Below are 17,421 nucleotides of genomic sequence, written 5' to 3' on the forward strand. Positions count from 1 at the left end.
CCGCTACTGGTAATAAGAGAGAGAGAGAGAGAAAATGAGAAAATAAGTTTTGAAATTGACTACTAGGTAGTGCTTCAATCAGCAGAGATTTTTACTCCAGATTTTGTTTCCCTTTTAAACGTTAACTAAATTCCCTACGCACGTTTACACGACAGCACTGGTTGTGTCTCGTGGCAGAATCGTAACTGTTAACCAAAATGAACTTAACATTTAAATATTTATGTTTTCTCTGTATTTTCGCTTTTGCGAATGCCGGTGGACCAACTCTAGTATTGCTTGATAACCTTGCAATCAAAGAAACACATTCCATATTTTTCAGAACGTTACAAGGTATACAAACACTCATATTTTCTGTCACTGACAGTTATGACTAATCTCTCAATTACTTTATATCAGATAGAAATTGAAGTAATATTTATAAAAAGAATTTTTATATTTACAATGAAATACACTTTTTCAATATTTTTATCTATGCACTTGTAATTGCAGATGGTGGATATAGTTTAACATTTAAATTAGCTGATGATGCTAGTTTACAACTTTCAAAGTATGGAGAATATTTGTATCAGCACTTAATTATTTTCGCACCATCCATAGAAGAATTCGGTGGTGCCTTAAGCGTAGACGTTATTACAGATTTTATCGATGGGGGTGGAAATGTATTGGTTGCAGGATCCTCTCAGTCAGGAGATGCGTTACGTGAACTGGCATCAGAGTGTGGTTTTGAAATTGATGAAGAAGGAGCTTCTGTTATTGATCATATGAATTATGATGTTTCAGACAATGGCTATCATACCATGATAGTGGCAAATCCAACTAACTTAATTGATGCTTCTGTCATCGTAGGAAACAAAAATATTCCTCCATTATTATATGAAGGAACTGGATTAATAGCAGATGCTAACAATCCTTTACTACTACGTTTATTAACTGCAGCTAATTCTGCTTATTCTTATAATCCGTACAATCCAATCAAAGAATATCCTCATGCTGTTGGTAAAAATACTTTATTAATCGGAGCTCTGCAAGCTAGAAATAATGCTAGAGTATTATTTTCTGGTTCCCTCTTCTTCTTTAGCGATGAAGCATTTACCAAATCAGTTCAAAAAGTACAAGGTAAAATATCAATTTGTATTAATATACACGCTAAAATATTTGTTCTAATGTAATATAAAATTTTGTATATTTAGGTGATAAGAAATATGAAAAATCAGGAAATGAAGCAGTAGCTAAAGCTATAACTAAATGGGTTTTTAAAGAAAATGGAGTAATACGAGTTTCTGCTGTTCACCATCATAGAGTTGGAGAAACACAACCACCTCCAGCCTATACAGTAAAAGATGATGTTGTGTATTCCATCGATGTAGAAAAACTGTCTGGTGATAAATGGGTTCCTTATGAAACTAACGACCTACAACTAGAATTTGTGCGAATTGATCCATTTGTTCGCATGACCATGAAGCCAACTGGCAAAGGGCACTATGAAGCAAGATTTAAGATTCCTGATGTATATGGAGTATATCAATTCAAAGTTGATTATACTCGCATGGGTTTGACACATTTATACAGTACGACTCAAGTGTCTGTTCGTCCTCTACAGCACACGCAATATGAACGTTTTATTCCAAGTGCATTCCCATACTATGTCAGTGCTTTTTCAATGATGGGAGGTGTATTTCTATTTTCTTTAGTATTTTTGCATTATCGAGAAGATACAAAAACTAAGTCTGAGTAACTTAATTAATGAATAAATCGAAATCACAATGAGACACTTTATAATATTACAACTTAAAGTTAAATAAATTGTTATAGATATTTTTTACTGTATACAATTATATTGTAAAAGAACTACCTTTTTTTACACGTACTATGTAAATTATAATATTTAATGTTATAAATATTGGAAAATTTTGTGAGTTAAACTTGTAATGTTGTAAAATAGATCGTATGTACTAATGAAATGAACAAAGTTATTAAAGTAACATAAATTTTAATATATGGGCACTAATATGGTAAACCTCTTCTTTATATGCAATGTAAAATAATTAAATTCATTACACTTGTATCATTGATATTGTGAATAAAAAAAATGGCACTGAACTAATGCTTTTAAAATTAATGTTTTAAACAAATATATATATATCATAATAATATTTTCCGAATACAAAATAAGCTTGAATATATATATAATAAAACTCAAAATTATAAATAATTTAAACATTATTAAAAAAATTAATAATAAAAAATACCTATATTATACTTACCAATCAGAATAAAGTTTAAGAAACAACAATTACTTTTATATAAACAATCATTAAAAATTAAGTTTTTTAAAAATAATGGTATGCATGTGTGTGTGCGTGTGTTTAAATTATAAACATTTAGTGATAAATATTGAATATTCGTTTAATTGATATCAACAAAATGTTCATTAACTTCAGTAGTACACTTGGAATTTTAACAAATCTAAAGAATGTGATTGGTCAAATTAACTGTAAAAAAAAAAGAAGACAAAGAATCTTCGACAAAGTGTCGCGTGTACAATACTAGTACGTATTTAATAGTATATTAATAAAATTATGCACATCCAAAAATTTTGATTATTAAAATCTTTTTCTATAAATATTCAATAAATATTATTGTGTGATTTTTTACAATATCGTGAATACTATATCAAATTATTATATACATAGGAAGTGCAACATAATTATAAATTAAGAAATAACAAAAATTTATTTTTTCTTTATGAATTACGTTATATACAAAGTATAATAGTTTCTTCTTCCATAATCTTCTTATTAATAATTTACAATAACAAATAATTTCTTTCTACGATTATCTTAAAACTTTATAATGCAACCAGAAGAAAATAAACGTAAAGGAAATTTCTTAGAACATACAGATAGTCCTGAAAAATTAAGAAAAGTTGGCCAGACTAACAGTAGATTTGTTGATAGTTTAATAGGACAATGGACAAAACATACCGGAATGCAAATTTCTTCAAAACAAGTACGTTTCATTCTAATAATTAAAGTTATTTTTATTGTTATTATTATTAACAATTACAATTTTTAGATTGAAGAGTACAGATCAAATATAGATACCGAACAAGTGAATAATCAAAATCTTAAAATACAAATTTTGGAAAAGAAATTACAAGAGGCAGAAGATAATATAATTACACTTTCTACCAATCTTGAGAATGAACTCAATGTTAAAGATGAAATATCAGAAAAGTTAGATATTAATATTTATTTCATTGTTATACGAAGCCACTCATTTGTCAAATTGATTAACTCCAAAAAAACAAAGAATATAAAAAAGTGATAAAGTTACATAAATTATCATATCATTTATTGTTTAATATGTTCACTATTGTGCTACGAAGAATAGATTCCAGCTACAGTTCAAAACTTATTTTTCACGTTGATTTCATGCAGTCACAAATGTGTAACTCAAGGATCTTAGTAAAAATCGGTGTGTCAAGATATGCGACATTGATAGCAAACATGCTAAAAGTGTTAAACTCATTATTAAGGAAATGAATTTTAGACATAAATATTTAAGCATCGATTAGATACTCAAGCACTAAGATTTTACAAAATTCTACAAGTGATGTTAATCAATCTTGACCTATAAATAGCTAATATCACTGTTTCTCAATTTCAATGTATTTCTTTTCATAGATTAACTTCTACATGGGAATCTATAGATACAATAACAAACTATTGTAATTATATGTCTGAGACTATGAAAGCATTTCAAGAACATATAAATCATTTAACAACTTTATATAATACTATAACAGATATGCAGAAAAAAACAGTAGAACGACAAGAACAACAAATATATGATATGAAAACAAAAGGTGTGTAATTTAATCAGGGCAACACGTATTTTATAATATTTATGCTCTTAATTAAATTATTAATTTTTCCCTACAAACGTAGATGCTGAACATCAGAAGTATATTACTCAAGTAGAAGAAAACCTTATGAAACAAGAAAAAAAGTAAATAATGTTTTTTATGCATTATAGATATGTGTTAGTTAACATAAAAATTATTGCATACAATAGTCTTATATTTTCAAATATCTTACAGAATACAAGAATTGATCTCGGTAAAACAAATATTGGAAGAACAAGCGAAAAATTTCGAAGAAAAATTAACTTTTGAAAAAAACTATTTAATAAGTCTTCATGCAGAAGAGAAACTAAAATTAATAAATGTATATTTTCTTATATGTTGCATACTAATACAATTAATAGTATTTCGAATGGTTTAATAATGTTCATAATTTTTTTTCAGGAACATGAAATTATTATAAATGAAAAGGATCAATTACAATTATCGATCAAACAAATGGAAGAGAAAACAAAAAATACGATAGATTTAATAACCGAAAAAGAAACGGCTATTACTAAATTACAAAACAAAGTAAATTCTTATATGTAAGTAATAATAAATACAAGAAAATATTGCATTAATTGAATATAATTTTTTTCTATATTTTATTTTTTATTCAGAAATCAGATAACATCACTCTCATCAAAAAATGCAGAATTAATTAAAAAACTCGAAAATGTAGAAAAAGAAAAAGAAAAAGAACTACAAGAAAAAGCAAACGAGGTTTGTAATAAGAAATATGATACGCAAATTTACACTATCGTCCATGATTGACAGCTTTTTGTTTTTTTTTAATATAGGTAAAACAACTTTTAGAAGTGATAAGTAAAAACAAAGAAAAAGAGAATGAATTATCTCAAGGTATTGAAAAAAAAGTAGAGCAATGTAGATATCTTGAGAATAATTTATTAGATACTAAAAATAAATTAGAACAAGCAGGAAATACTATACAACATTTGAAAAATAATGAAAATGCAACTATTACAAAACTTCAGAAAACAATAGATACATTGCAAAAAGAAAAGGCAGAAATGTATTCACAATATCAAATGCAAATTCAGGTATTTCATTTACATTGTCTAACATGATAAAGATTAGCAGTCTACTTTTATACTTATTTTCTTTATCTAGCATATAAAACAATCTGAAAAAAAAATTCAAGAGAAGCAGGAAACTATTTTGAAAGAGGAATTTAAAACCAACACCATAGAAATGGAGAAAACGATAGAACATTTAAAACAAGATATTTTAAAACTTAATGAAGCACTCGAAGAAACTAAAGTTGAAAATAATAATAATAAGTTAAAAAAAAGTACCAGTAATATTTCCAAAAAAAAAGAAAAAAGTCAAACCGAATTTGAATTAAAAAATAAGTACGCAAAGTATCAAAAGGAGTTAAACTTAGCTGAGCAAAAATATAAAAGTATTCAAGCTAAATTTGATAAACACATAGAAATGCAAGTAGATTTGTTGGAAACTCCGCTTACTGTAAATTCTCAATCTCAAAAGAAAACAAAATTACAGAATGTAAGTACTTTTTAAATAGATAAAACCAATTATTCATAATATAACATTTTATCAAACCAAAGACAGATGAATAATTCTAATAAATATTTTTTTAAATAAAGAATAAAGAGGACCTTTTTAATGAATTGCAAAAATCATCTTCGCAACATACACCAACAAAAATGTCTAATGTTATAGCAACTCAAGACACTATTGCGGTATATTAAATACATTATTATTTGTAGGAACATGATAACTTTTATTATAATATATATTATTTTTTCATTTAGGAAACAGAGAATACATTCGGTGAAAACAAGTTCTTCAAGCTAAGAAATACACAAGTTCGACGTTACGGAAATCAAAAGAACAAATTTATTAGAACATAATATATATGTTAACGTACATTATCATATGCACAATCGAAGAATAATATATGTTTTTTATATTTTTGTTATAATAATAGTATTGCACAAATTGCTTTGAAATAATGATAAAAAATATTCATAATTTTTATTTCGCATTTTACTCCAGTTGTCGTAATTGATATTATTTAGGATCAAAACAGTGATTAGGAGTAAAAATAAAATCACATAATATTTGTAAATTTTTTGAATTAAATACTAACCTTTATTATAATACATTTGAACATTTGTAGAATTTTTTATATAATACATATACAATAAAAAATACGAGAAGTATTATTTAATATATAAAATTTCGTTTTATGTGCAATAACAAATTATAATAGATAATATATTTTTTACAAGCAAGAGAAGAAAATATTTATAGATGTATTTAGAATATCTTTTATAAAAATGATTCTTTCTTTTGTGCACATATCAATTATTCGCTAACATTTGTAAACTTCTATAATTAATACTTACAATCTTTATACAAATAATTAATCGTTCATCAAAGTTGAAGAATTATCCCATTTCATGGACCTTTCTATAGCCATTTTCCATTTGGAATATCTGAGATCTCGTTCTAAACAAAATATAAAAAGATAACATATCTTAGTTATAAAAATATCTGAATGCTCATAAATAATAATAATAATAATAATAATAAAATATGTAATTCTTTACCATCTTCTCCTATCACAGGTGTAAATTTCGTAACTTGTGAGGCATCTATATCATTAATATCAATTAAGCCAGTTCCAACACCTGCCAAAATGGCTGCACCTAATGCCGTTGTTTCTATCATATTAGGCCTTACTGTAACATAGTTATATAAACGTGATATTTATTGAGCAAATTTTAATCAAAACTTTATTTACAATTAAATAAAACAAATTCGTATATACCAACGGTTATTCCAGTTAAATCTGCTTGAAGTTGCATCAATAAATTATTTACGGTCATTCCACCATCGACTTGAAGTGTTGTTAATTTTGTACCAGAATCTTTTGCCATAACTTCTAAAATATCTCTTGTTTGGAAACATACCGCTTCAAGAGCAGCTCTGACAATATGATATTGTTGTGTATCTTCAGTAATACCACAGATAACTCTACAAATAATAGTACAATTATTGTTATATAATTTATCAAATATTATTTAATTCAATTTATAAAAAATATACCCGCGTGCATCCTGTTCCCAATAAGGTGCATATAATCCAGAAAACGCAGGAACGAAATATACATCTCCGGAACATCTTACACTTTCTGCCATATCTTGTGATTGGGAAAAATTACTAAAGAGTTCTAAATTATCTCTCAGCCAAGATAAAGCAGCTCCTGCCACTGCTACCGATCCTTCTAACGCATAAACTGCTGGCGATTTTCCTATTTTATAAGCAATTGTTGTTATCAGACCATGAGTTGAATCAACTTTCTGAAAACAATGAAAAATAAATAGATAAATAAATAAAGTGTAAACAATAGTATTCATTACTATATAATTAATTTAAATATGTATACTTACTACATTTCCAGTATTATAAAGTAAAAAACAGCCAGTGCCATATGTAGCTTTTGCCTCCCCTGGTTTTAAACATAACTGACCTAACAAAGCTCCTTGCTGATCACCTACACACTATAAAATATATAATATACTGCATTTATAAATAATTTTAAACAGGAATGTTTATATTATATACTACTCACAAGAGGAGAGCCAAGTAGACAGGACATCGTTTTTTTTTTTAAATTCTATACAGTTGAGTTTTATGGTTTTCCATACTGCGTTAGGCTCAAAATTTTAACCCATCATCGTTTATTAGGCATAAAACATTTTAACCTACTCAAGTATATTTTTTCTATAATTTCTTTTTTTTTTAATCAAACTGTAAAAAATTTATTTCTCCATTTATTAAAAAACGATATATAAGAATGTATATAAAACTTTTCCCTTTATTTTCTTGAAAATGATTGAATATTAGGTCTTACTGCCTTTACAGTAAATGATCCTCATAGACCATTACAACTGCGTAGAATTTTTCAAAAATTTGTGTCTTCTGTCTACTTGGCTGGCATTCTTGTCAGTATTAAAGATCATATACAACTTACACCTGCAATAGGTATACCAGCCAAAACTTCAGGATTTGAAATAATACCATATACTTCAGCGCTTGACTTTATTTGTGGAAGGATATGTTGAGGTATTCCAAAGAAACGACATAATAAAGGATCCCATTTTAAAGTTTCTATATTCATTAACATTGTACGTGATGCATTAGATACATCTGTCATATGTAGATTTCCCTTAGTAAAATTCTAAAAAATAGAAAATATATCAATCCAAGAACAGGACACTTAATAAGTAAACATTATCATATAAAATAATTAACTTACCCATATCAACCAAGTATCAATTGTTCCAAAAGCACATGTTTGTGCTTCAATAGCTAATTTTACACGTGGTACATTATCGATTAACCATCGTATTTTTAATGCACTAAAGTAAGGAGACATTGGAAGACCGCAAAGAGGTTTTAAATAATTTTTATTCCTAGTTTTATTTGGAATACTATCAAGTACATCTTCCATCGTTGTTGTCGTTCTCATATCTAACCATACTGAAGAAAATAAAAAAACAATATTAATTCAGTTCTACCTTAAACTTATAGAGATCATTGTATCAATTAATTATATTTAATACCAATTGCGTTATGCAAAGGTTCTCCTGTTTCTTTATCCCAGAGTAAAGTAGTTTCTCTTTGATTTGTAATACCAATTGCTTTGATATCTGATGGACTTATGCCGAGATCTTTTAATTTCTCGACAGTTTTTTTTATACATTGTATTACAGCTTGAAGAATCTCCTTTGGATCCTGTTCTACCCATCCTTCTTGAGGATACTTTTGTTTGATCTCAATTTGATGAGATGCTACTACTTTTTTAAGTAAAATATCAAACACCTAACAAAAAAATAAACAAAATATTTACATATTTTCTTTAAAATTGTTTTAATAAAATAAGCATTTAATAAAAATCATTTCCAAAATATACATTGGAAAATAATAGTAAACAAAATATTTGCAAGTATTTGTGTTGTCACTAAATAAGTCTTATAACTAAAGTACATATACATAATTATATGTATTATAAATTTTAAAATAATTTACTAATAAAACACACAAAAGTACACACACACACACGTAGAAATTCGTTTTTAACAAAGAATACTATGCAGGATATTCGAAAAGTAAATATTTACTTCTAACTCTATTATTAATAATGTATGCACAAACTTTGCTACTTATTTCTCGACAAAATAATGTTCTTTAACACACATCACTTAATTATTATCGTTCATATAAATAAATAATAAATAAATACAAATGTAATTTTGATAAATATTTCAAAAATATTAGAAAGTAAGGACTTACCAAAAATCTAGCGCTACTCGTACCTTCATCAATCGCACCTATGAGAGTTGCAGAACGATTAATATTTTCAGGCATTATTCTTAATCGTTGTTCAACTTCCTTTTTCGACATAAAACTATTTTATTTTGACCTATATATAACCTTAAACTAATTAATTACATAATAGCAACGTGTGATTCAAGGACAAATAAAATTCGTTGGGCACTAATAATAATTTATAATTTAAAGAGAACGCTAAATTCTAAATAATGAAATGTAATTTATTATCTAAATTTGTCGAACATAAACATTTATATACATATATATATATCTTACAAATGTGTCGAGTTATTACACTATCATATGCATATGTAATCATTTGCATTAAAAACATATGTGAATGAAATGATTAAAAAATTTGTCGACACGTTGTATATAATTGAACAGGTAAAATTATAAGGACATAAATTAGCTGTAAAATAATAGACATGGGGTAATAATATTCAACTATCTTTTTTATTTCTTTATCATTTTTTTGTTGTTTTTATTTGTCAATGTACGAGATGTTAAATCCTAATCCTACAGATGGCATTAAAAAAAAACTATCCCACATAACTATATCGATAAGATATCGACGACCTAGTTATTATTTTTTTCCCCCAGAGGTCGCTAAATAACATTTTTAATGATCCTATGACTACGTTATTATAAAATAATATATGTCAATATATTTATTTCGTTTTATTAATAACTATCATTAAGAAAAATAACTAGAAAAAAGAAATGAATTTAAAAGTTGATAAAAGCATATATATATATCATTATCACTGGTAAAAGATTATTAATTTATAAATAGAACAGAATTACTTATTTGACTTATGGGTGGTTTTTGTTTTCGAGTAACGTAGTTTCGAAGAAACTATTAAATATGAATTAAAATATAATTTCATCTTTACGGCGAGAATGAACTGTAAGATAAATGTGACGATAAGATGACAATTATTTTTCTTCTCTGTTTTTCATTATTTCTCGCGATAACGAAATATTTCGTGTATTAGCATTTAAAAGAAAAAAAAAATTGTCCTTTCTTTTTTGTTTGATGAGTGAACTATCCTACACAGTCAATCTTAATTGTTGTATTTTTACTTCAAACAAGATCTTCGATTTCCCCACTTCTTTTTCTGTTTCCTTCTCTTTCCCATTGAGATATTGAAAACTAACGACTCGAAGAAGCTATCCAAACATGTTCCTATATAAGAAGACGTTTATTCGCTTGGAGAGTGGATTTCACATCTGAATTGTAAGGAGTAGAGATATTCCTAAGAGAAGAGAACGAATTATAATTGTGTTTAAAATCGAGATTGAATTTATCCTATTTAATAATTCAGATATCATCATTTAAATAACAAAATGTCTAAACAATTTTATCAAGTCGTTGGGATTTTTGTGTGTTTCCTAACATTTGCCGGCATTTATGGTAAGTCTTTCTTTAATTTGATTTACTATAATGATTTAGAAAAATAAGAAGAGTTCATGTTAATTACATTTTATACAAATTTAAATATTCAAATTGTTTATTCAAAACTAATAATGAATAATTTGTTAAATATATTTTTAACATTTAAGACTTTTATTAGATTTCGATGTTCTACTTCCGGTTCGATTTATAGATAACTGTATCATTTTGAAATCTGCGTAAGATCAATATATGTTTTTATAATAATTTTTTAATATCTTAATTTTTTATAATCTTGTGTGTGTCGTAAAAATATTGATATTCTTATTCAAAGATATTAATATTTTGTTAAGATAAACTTAACCATATTATATAATTGTTTTATCAATTATGGGAAAATCCAATGTGACGCTATGTAGATATGCGAATCATGTCACGTTTTAAAAGGAATCGCTCGGTGTTAACGTCAGTTTTAAAACATGCGGTTCTGCATTAACCTTGAATGTTTAATACTAACATGTAACATATATTATATCTGCTTAACCGGATATTAAATGACACAGTTTTAGAATATCCGTTTCAAAATAAATTTATCCTTTTTTTTTAATCGTATTTCATTAATTTCTTTGGAAATATTTGACAATTGAACATGATAATACAGAGATCGATGATCACCGATATATTTCCGATCACCATAATATTTCAATAAATTTATATGTATTATATTTATATCTGTATTTTCAATATTTTAATAATAAATTACTCCCCTTTTTTAATATGAAATAAATTAAACTTGATAATGCAGATCTAGGGGAAGAACCTTCAAACTAGGCTAGTGGTCTTCTTCGTGATATAAAGATATAAATAAGAACAATTAAAATTTAAAATTAAAAAAAATAAATTATATACAAAATTTTGTGTGTCGTACCGAAATAAAGTTTAAATCGTTGGTTTACAACACTAATAAAATATCAAATATTAGTATAACCAAGCGCACCAAAATCGAATAAAGAAATTCTTCAATGTCTCGTGCTTATAATTTTTTTTATTTAACAAAGGGTAAAAGAATAGCTTTTTAATCAAATGACGAATGAGTCATCACAACTAATCCAAATTTGAATTATTTGGATAGGCCCGCAAAGTTAACAGTCCGCTTCTATATATCAGTTAATGATAATTAATTATTTTTTATATAAATTTATAGATGTATTTTCATTAATTAATAAATGTATAACATAATAAGAAATAATGTTCGCGAGAGTATAATAAGACAAAATTTTTCTTACATGAAACATCAAATAAAAATACCCATAACAAAAATCTCTGTAGTTATAATGACGTAATCATATTTTACAACATATTTATATTTCGTTTTTCTTTTTACCTTGCCGGTACCCGTCGTCATCCACGAAATTGGCCATAGTGAAGAAATAAAAATAATGGTGAATCGTGGAGAAAAACCAAGGATGCAAAAAGCATTTCGCATAAATGATTTAACACTCTACATATATAGATATACATATGTAAATATGTATAGCGATGATTCGTCACACGTCTTTTCTTTATCATATAAATACACCCACGCGTAGCTTATCGGTTCGACTTTACATTAGCATAATTCATAAGGTTTTTTATAATCAGGACATGTCAGAATAACATTGAGTGTCCATATACATATTCCTTATTTTTTTATTTCTTACTCTGCGATACTACGATCGAAGATGTTTTTATCATAATTTTTACAAATCTGAATGATCAACAAGTTGCATTAATTCGAAAGAAAAAGGTTGAAAACGTTAATAACATAATGATAATTAAAATCATGATAAATCATTAATGATATCATTGTAATTAAGAATGCTATAATAAATCATGTGATTATAAATAAAAATATATTAAAAAATAAATCTGAGATAGAAATCTCATAGAAGTTCGATGAACTATGATCGATCCTATTTTTATCATACGCGTATAATCCTTCAAATTATTTATTTTCAAGGATACGATACGATCTTCACCTTGTCGTAACTACCAAGAGTCTCGTCTTACCAGATCCCTTTCTTTTTTTATAGCCTTGTGCACTTATCTATATATAACGACTCGTTCTCGGGAATTCTTAATGGAATGTTTTAAAAGAGGCCAAAAAATATCAGTACTTCTACCGGTTCGGAGATTAGAAAAAAGAATATATCAGACGTAGATTTTTCAGAAATGTTATGAGATAGTTATTTTGGAAGAGTACAAACCAGTTTAACCAGATTCGGTCTTCGGATTTTATTGAACCACTTTTTCATTGTATTTTTTTGATACTTAGAATCAATGCTATTTTCATAAGTAGTAGACACACGAATAATTTGTTATCCTTTTCAAAGTTCAAGGCTATTGTTGCAATGCATTTAAACAAAATACTATTTGGATAACTTTATATTTTGAAGTCACCTTATATAGTAAAGAATAAAAAAAGAATCTCAGAATAAAAAGATTTATGCATGACTTTTTTTCAGCACAAAATGCAACAGGGGTTACGAAGGTATGTTTAGGATGCATTTGTGAAGCTGTATCAGGATGCAAGACGACACTTGGTTGTAACGGAGACGTATGCGGCCCTTTCGGCATAACTTGGGCTTATTGGGCTGACGCTGGTAAACCAACTTTAAACAACGAAGCGAATACCAATGATGGTGGTCAGTAAATATTTTATAATACATATTGTATATATGTATATAAGTACATATGTTTCAATCCATGTTATTGTCGACTTTTTTTTGTACATAACTTCATTTTTAAATGCAGCATATCCAAATTGCGTTAACAATGCATTCTGTGCTGGGACCACAGTGGAAAATTACATGAACAAGTTTGGTCGAGTAAGTTATACGAATAATTTTTTATATTTATTTTATTTTATATCAAAAATTGATATATATTACAAATTAAAATTTTATTTTACTAATTTTATAGGATTGCAATGGAGACGGCATTGTTAATTGCGACGATTTTATTCGTATTCATCGTTATGGTAAAAACGGTTGCACGAGTCCATTGGATAGTAAATTCGAAAATATTTACAAAATTTGCATGCAAACGTTCGGTTAATATTTTATGCCAATCAATTAGAAAAATCTTTTACTGATATTATTTTACATTTAATTCATCGTAAAAACTATTTCATGATGTAAAAGTTTTGACTTCATTATTTCTATGACAATTTTAATTATTTACACTTATGCTAATTATGATTAATTATAAATATCCTTAAAATAATATTTTACAATCGCGACTAAGCAATGCTTTGTCAACTTGTTGGGCTCGTTGTTTTATAAGTGCACCCTCTGCTTCCATTAATTTACACGATTCAATATTACGAATAAGAAAATGATTTATAAAGAGTCTAAGACTTTCTCTAAAAGTTTGTAATAAAGGAGATGAAGATATCCTTTCAAATACTTGTAGACAGTCTTCTTCATTCTTGGTAAGGAGAATACCAATCATAATCTGCCTCACAAGTTTCATCGTTTGTTTATCCAATTCAGCAAAATTTAAAACCTATAATAATGTTTTTTTTTTTATTATTTTATTATAAGATGTACTAAAAATACATCAAAACTAATACAAGTAATCAACATTACCTTTAAAATAGAAATAGATAGAGATTTTTGAATGAATAAGTGAATTAAGAACTTGGCCAAGCTCGTTAATTGTTTTGCATTGTAATTATCTAGTATTTTAAATTTGTCCCACATCATATACTGTATCGTCAACTAAAATATAATATTAAAATTAAAAAAAAAATATAAATATATACATATATAAACATTTTTTAACTTGTATAAATTAAACTTTGAATGCTTATTTTTACATATACCTGATATTTCCTGTCATAAACGCAGAATCTTTCTGCTAATATAGCATAATAAGGATTAAATTTCTTTTCTTGTAAACAACAGTCCATTAAAACATATATTATTTCCCTTTCCTGTTGATTTTTTAAATCAAGGCGCGAAAGTTTTTCATAAGCATCTAAGTAATCCTCCGCTGTCATTAATATACAGAAAATATTTCTTCTAATATCCGTATTCATTCTTTGTTTTCGCGCTAATTCAAGAATATTTTTATTGAACATTTCTTTATTCCCTTCTGAAATCTTTTTTCCTTCCTCTAAATTTGTATTACCAGACCATGCACATCCTACTATCCACCATTTTCCTTTTTCGTCAGCTACATAAGAAAAAATTTTGATACAGTAGATCACGGACTTGAGATAGTGCAATATTAAATACACAAATAAATTCAATTACCTTTTAATAAATCTTCTAAAGAAATATTTAACTTCACTACACTTTTACTTTTGTGTATGAAACTCTTCATAAGCTTTTTCAAATGCTCTGTATGAGATGGATCGTATTGGGGTATTTTGCTTACATTATTATTTTTTATCGCCATTAAGACGTCTAACATAAATTTCACTCGTGTACTAGAAAAATAATATTTAAATACAATTCTTAAAAATACAAATTATATATAAACAAGTATATAAAATAATACTAACTTGTCAGATTTAATATTACTAGCTATTTTTTGCAAATTTAATATAAGTTCCTTTAATGCAAGTGGATCGTCCTTCCGTAATGGAAAACCTGCCGTTTTCAAAATGAGTAATATTAACTCAATTTCTTTTTCCTCAAATTTAGAGGATAGCTTGTTTAATATTTGATAAAGAAGTTGATGACTATAAACCTGTATTGGATATATTATAATAAAATATTTCATTATAAGAATCAGTAAAAAACTCGGAATAAAATATGCTTGTAATTTATCTTGCCTTAAAATTATATAAATGCGATAACAACAAGATTAAGTTATCTAATCGTTTATCTTCAACAGTATGCGGTGCATTTAACATTTCATCAAACTTTTTAACAAATGTTAATAAAAAATGAGCACCAACTTCAGTCCCAACATTTGCATGTAGAATTGTAATTAACATCATATGCTCACAAATCAAACGATCTGGAGTTAATATTGGTGAAATTAATGCTTGCATTATTAATTCGGATAAAATAGTATTCATATCATTACGACTATTACACATATACAATTCATCCACCTGAAATATTTAATATCAATGTTAATGACATATGAAATAACACAACAGCTAGTAAAGATTATTATTAAAAAATCATTATAAAATGAATTATTCATATACCTGATTGGCAATAATATGCATATTACTTTCTGCTAATCTATTTAAAAGACCTTTCAGTTGTTTTTTCAGTCTAGATCGTTTTTCATCGTCATCCTGTTTAACTTCCAACGGTTTCCTTTGTATAGCAGATGATACATTGTTCAAAATATTACCTTTTTTATCTCTCGTGCGGCCATAAATATCTTCCCATAAATTATCATTGCCAGGAGACTCTTCAGAAATATCTGTTTCAATATCATCTGTACCTTCATCTGACAATAAGTTTACTTCATCCTCTTCATTACTTTCCTCTGGTGAATCTAACATTTCATCCTGCTTTCTTTTCTTCGATTTTTCTTTTTTTTCCTTTGCTCGAGCTTCTATAGAAAATATTGTAATATATATACTTTTGTGTCTAATTATAAGTACAAACAAACTGATTAATAAAGTTCCATAATTTTGAAGGAAATTTATAATAAATATAAAAATTTAGGCAGCAATCAAGCGCATTGTTATTAACATTTCAAAATATTTTTAAAGTAGTCAATCGTTTCGACTTGTAAGCGACTAAATTAGTGATCAAAAATTTTGATTTATACCATGCTGTTTATTATTAGAACCATCCTTCGTATTATGGTTTGTAATATCTTCTGTATTATCTCTCTCTCTCTCTTCATTATTAATAAACATTGCAATATCTTCTTCGAGATCTTTGTCTCCTTCGTCTTTCAATAATTGTTCCTCCATATCGACTATCTCTTTCCTATTATCATTATTACAGAAATCCAAAACATCTACCAAAATATGTTAAGAAATGTTAGATACAAAAATAAAATATCTTATAAAAAAATGATTCATAGTAAAAAACAACAATTTTAACAAAGGATACAATCTAAACCATCATTAACAAAAGACTTAGATAATGTATTGTTTTTTCGCTTATTTAATTTTAATCGTTTTTCTAATTGTTTAATCATTTTATCTTCGATCTCATTTGCAATCTCTAATTTGGATTTTACTTCCTTTTCCTTTTTTTTCTTCTTCTTCTTCTTTTGCTTCTTTAATTTCTCACTAACATTGTGATTATTATTATGTTGTGCTAATTTATCATCAATTTCTTGAGACTTTGATACATTTTCTTTAATCCTATCAGGATCCGTGACAAGTTTATTAGGAATTTGTCTTTTATTTTGATAATATATTGCCATTTTTGCTTTTTTTTCATGTCTTTTTTCTTTGCGTATCTGTTTACGTGTTTTTTCAATAGGTTTCTTCTTTTTCATATTTTTGTTTCCAAATATTGAGTTCTTTCGTTTTACAGAAACCATCTTTCTAAACTTATATACTTGTTATCAAATGTTTTCAAGTAATTGATATAACTTTAATTCTTAATTATAATTAATTTTTATGCATAACTTTTTAGTATACCGATAACGGAACTTGATCACGAGGACGATCGCAGTGTTACAAATGTGTCTACGTATATACGTTATGAGAGGATGATTTCTATTTCCACTAGAGAGCACTAAAAACACTAGTGCACTAGTT

The 17,421-nt window shown here is 26.7% G+C and overlaps 4 protein-coding genes across 4 annotated transcripts; 2 read left to right on the plus strand and 2 right to left on the minus strand.

Moving 5' to 3' along the window:
• The first annotated feature begins 81 nt into the window (after positions 1-81).
• On the plus strand, positions 82-1,994 carry LOC106793123 (dolichyl-diphosphooligosaccharide--protein glycosyltransferase 48 kDa subunit). The gene is made up of 3 exons (XM_014759780.1): positions 82-330; positions 490-1,116; positions 1,191-1,994. Exons 1-3 carry the CDS (start codon positions 198-200, stop codon positions 1,733-1,735), a joined length of 1,305 nt encoding a protein of 434 aa, XP_014615266.1. The 5' UTR covers positions 82-197; the 3' UTR covers positions 1,736-1,994.
• Positions 1,995-5,927: 3,933 nt separating this feature from the next.
• Positions 5,928-9,576, minus strand: LOC106793149 (glycerol kinase). Its single transcript, XM_014759834.1, has 9 exons — positions 9,254-9,576; positions 8,524-8,782; positions 8,217-8,440; positions 7,932-8,138; positions 7,348-7,458; positions 7,004-7,257; positions 6,726-6,931; positions 6,505-6,636; positions 5,928-6,403 (listed from the first exon to the last, which is right to left on the minus strand). Exons 1-9 carry the CDS (start codon positions 9,362-9,364, stop codon positions 6,318-6,320), a joined length of 1,590 nt encoding a protein of 529 aa, XP_014615320.1. The 5' UTR covers positions 9,365-9,576; the 3' UTR covers positions 5,928-6,317.
• Positions 9,577-10,262: 686 nt separating this feature from the next.
• Positions 10,263-14,132, plus strand: LOC106793090 (lysozyme 2-like). Its single transcript, XM_014759713.1, has 4 exons — positions 10,263-10,709; positions 13,193-13,372; positions 13,482-13,555; positions 13,650-14,132. The coding sequence occupies exons 1-4, from the start codon at positions 10,643-10,645 to the stop codon at positions 13,782-13,784; spliced, it is 456 nt and encodes a 151-aa protein (XP_014615199.1). The 5' UTR covers positions 10,263-10,642; the 3' UTR covers positions 13,785-14,132.
• LOC106793083 (nucleolar MIF4G domain-containing protein 1 homolog) lies at positions 13,813-17,392 on the minus strand. Its single transcript, XM_014759702.1, has 9 exons — positions 16,763-17,392; positions 16,473-16,667; positions 15,895-16,253; positions 15,511-15,795; positions 15,238-15,425; positions 14,987-15,162; positions 14,554-14,906; positions 14,318-14,449; positions 13,813-14,234 (listed from the first exon to the last, which is right to left on the minus strand). Exons 1-9 carry the CDS (start codon positions 17,199-17,201, stop codon positions 13,944-13,946), a joined length of 2,418 nt encoding a protein of 805 aa, XP_014615188.1. The 5' UTR covers positions 17,202-17,392; the 3' UTR covers positions 13,813-13,943.
• Positions 17,393-17,421: the final 29 nt, after the last annotated feature.

The sequence above is a fragment of the Polistes canadensis genome, unplaced genomic scaffold, assembly GCF_001313835.1.
Source record: "Polistes canadensis isolate GaletaPanama2010 unplaced genomic scaffold, ASM131383v1 scaffold_11, whole genome shotgun sequence".
NCBI classification, from domain to species: Eukaryota; Metazoa; Arthropoda; class Insecta; order Hymenoptera; family Vespidae; genus Polistes; species Polistes canadensis.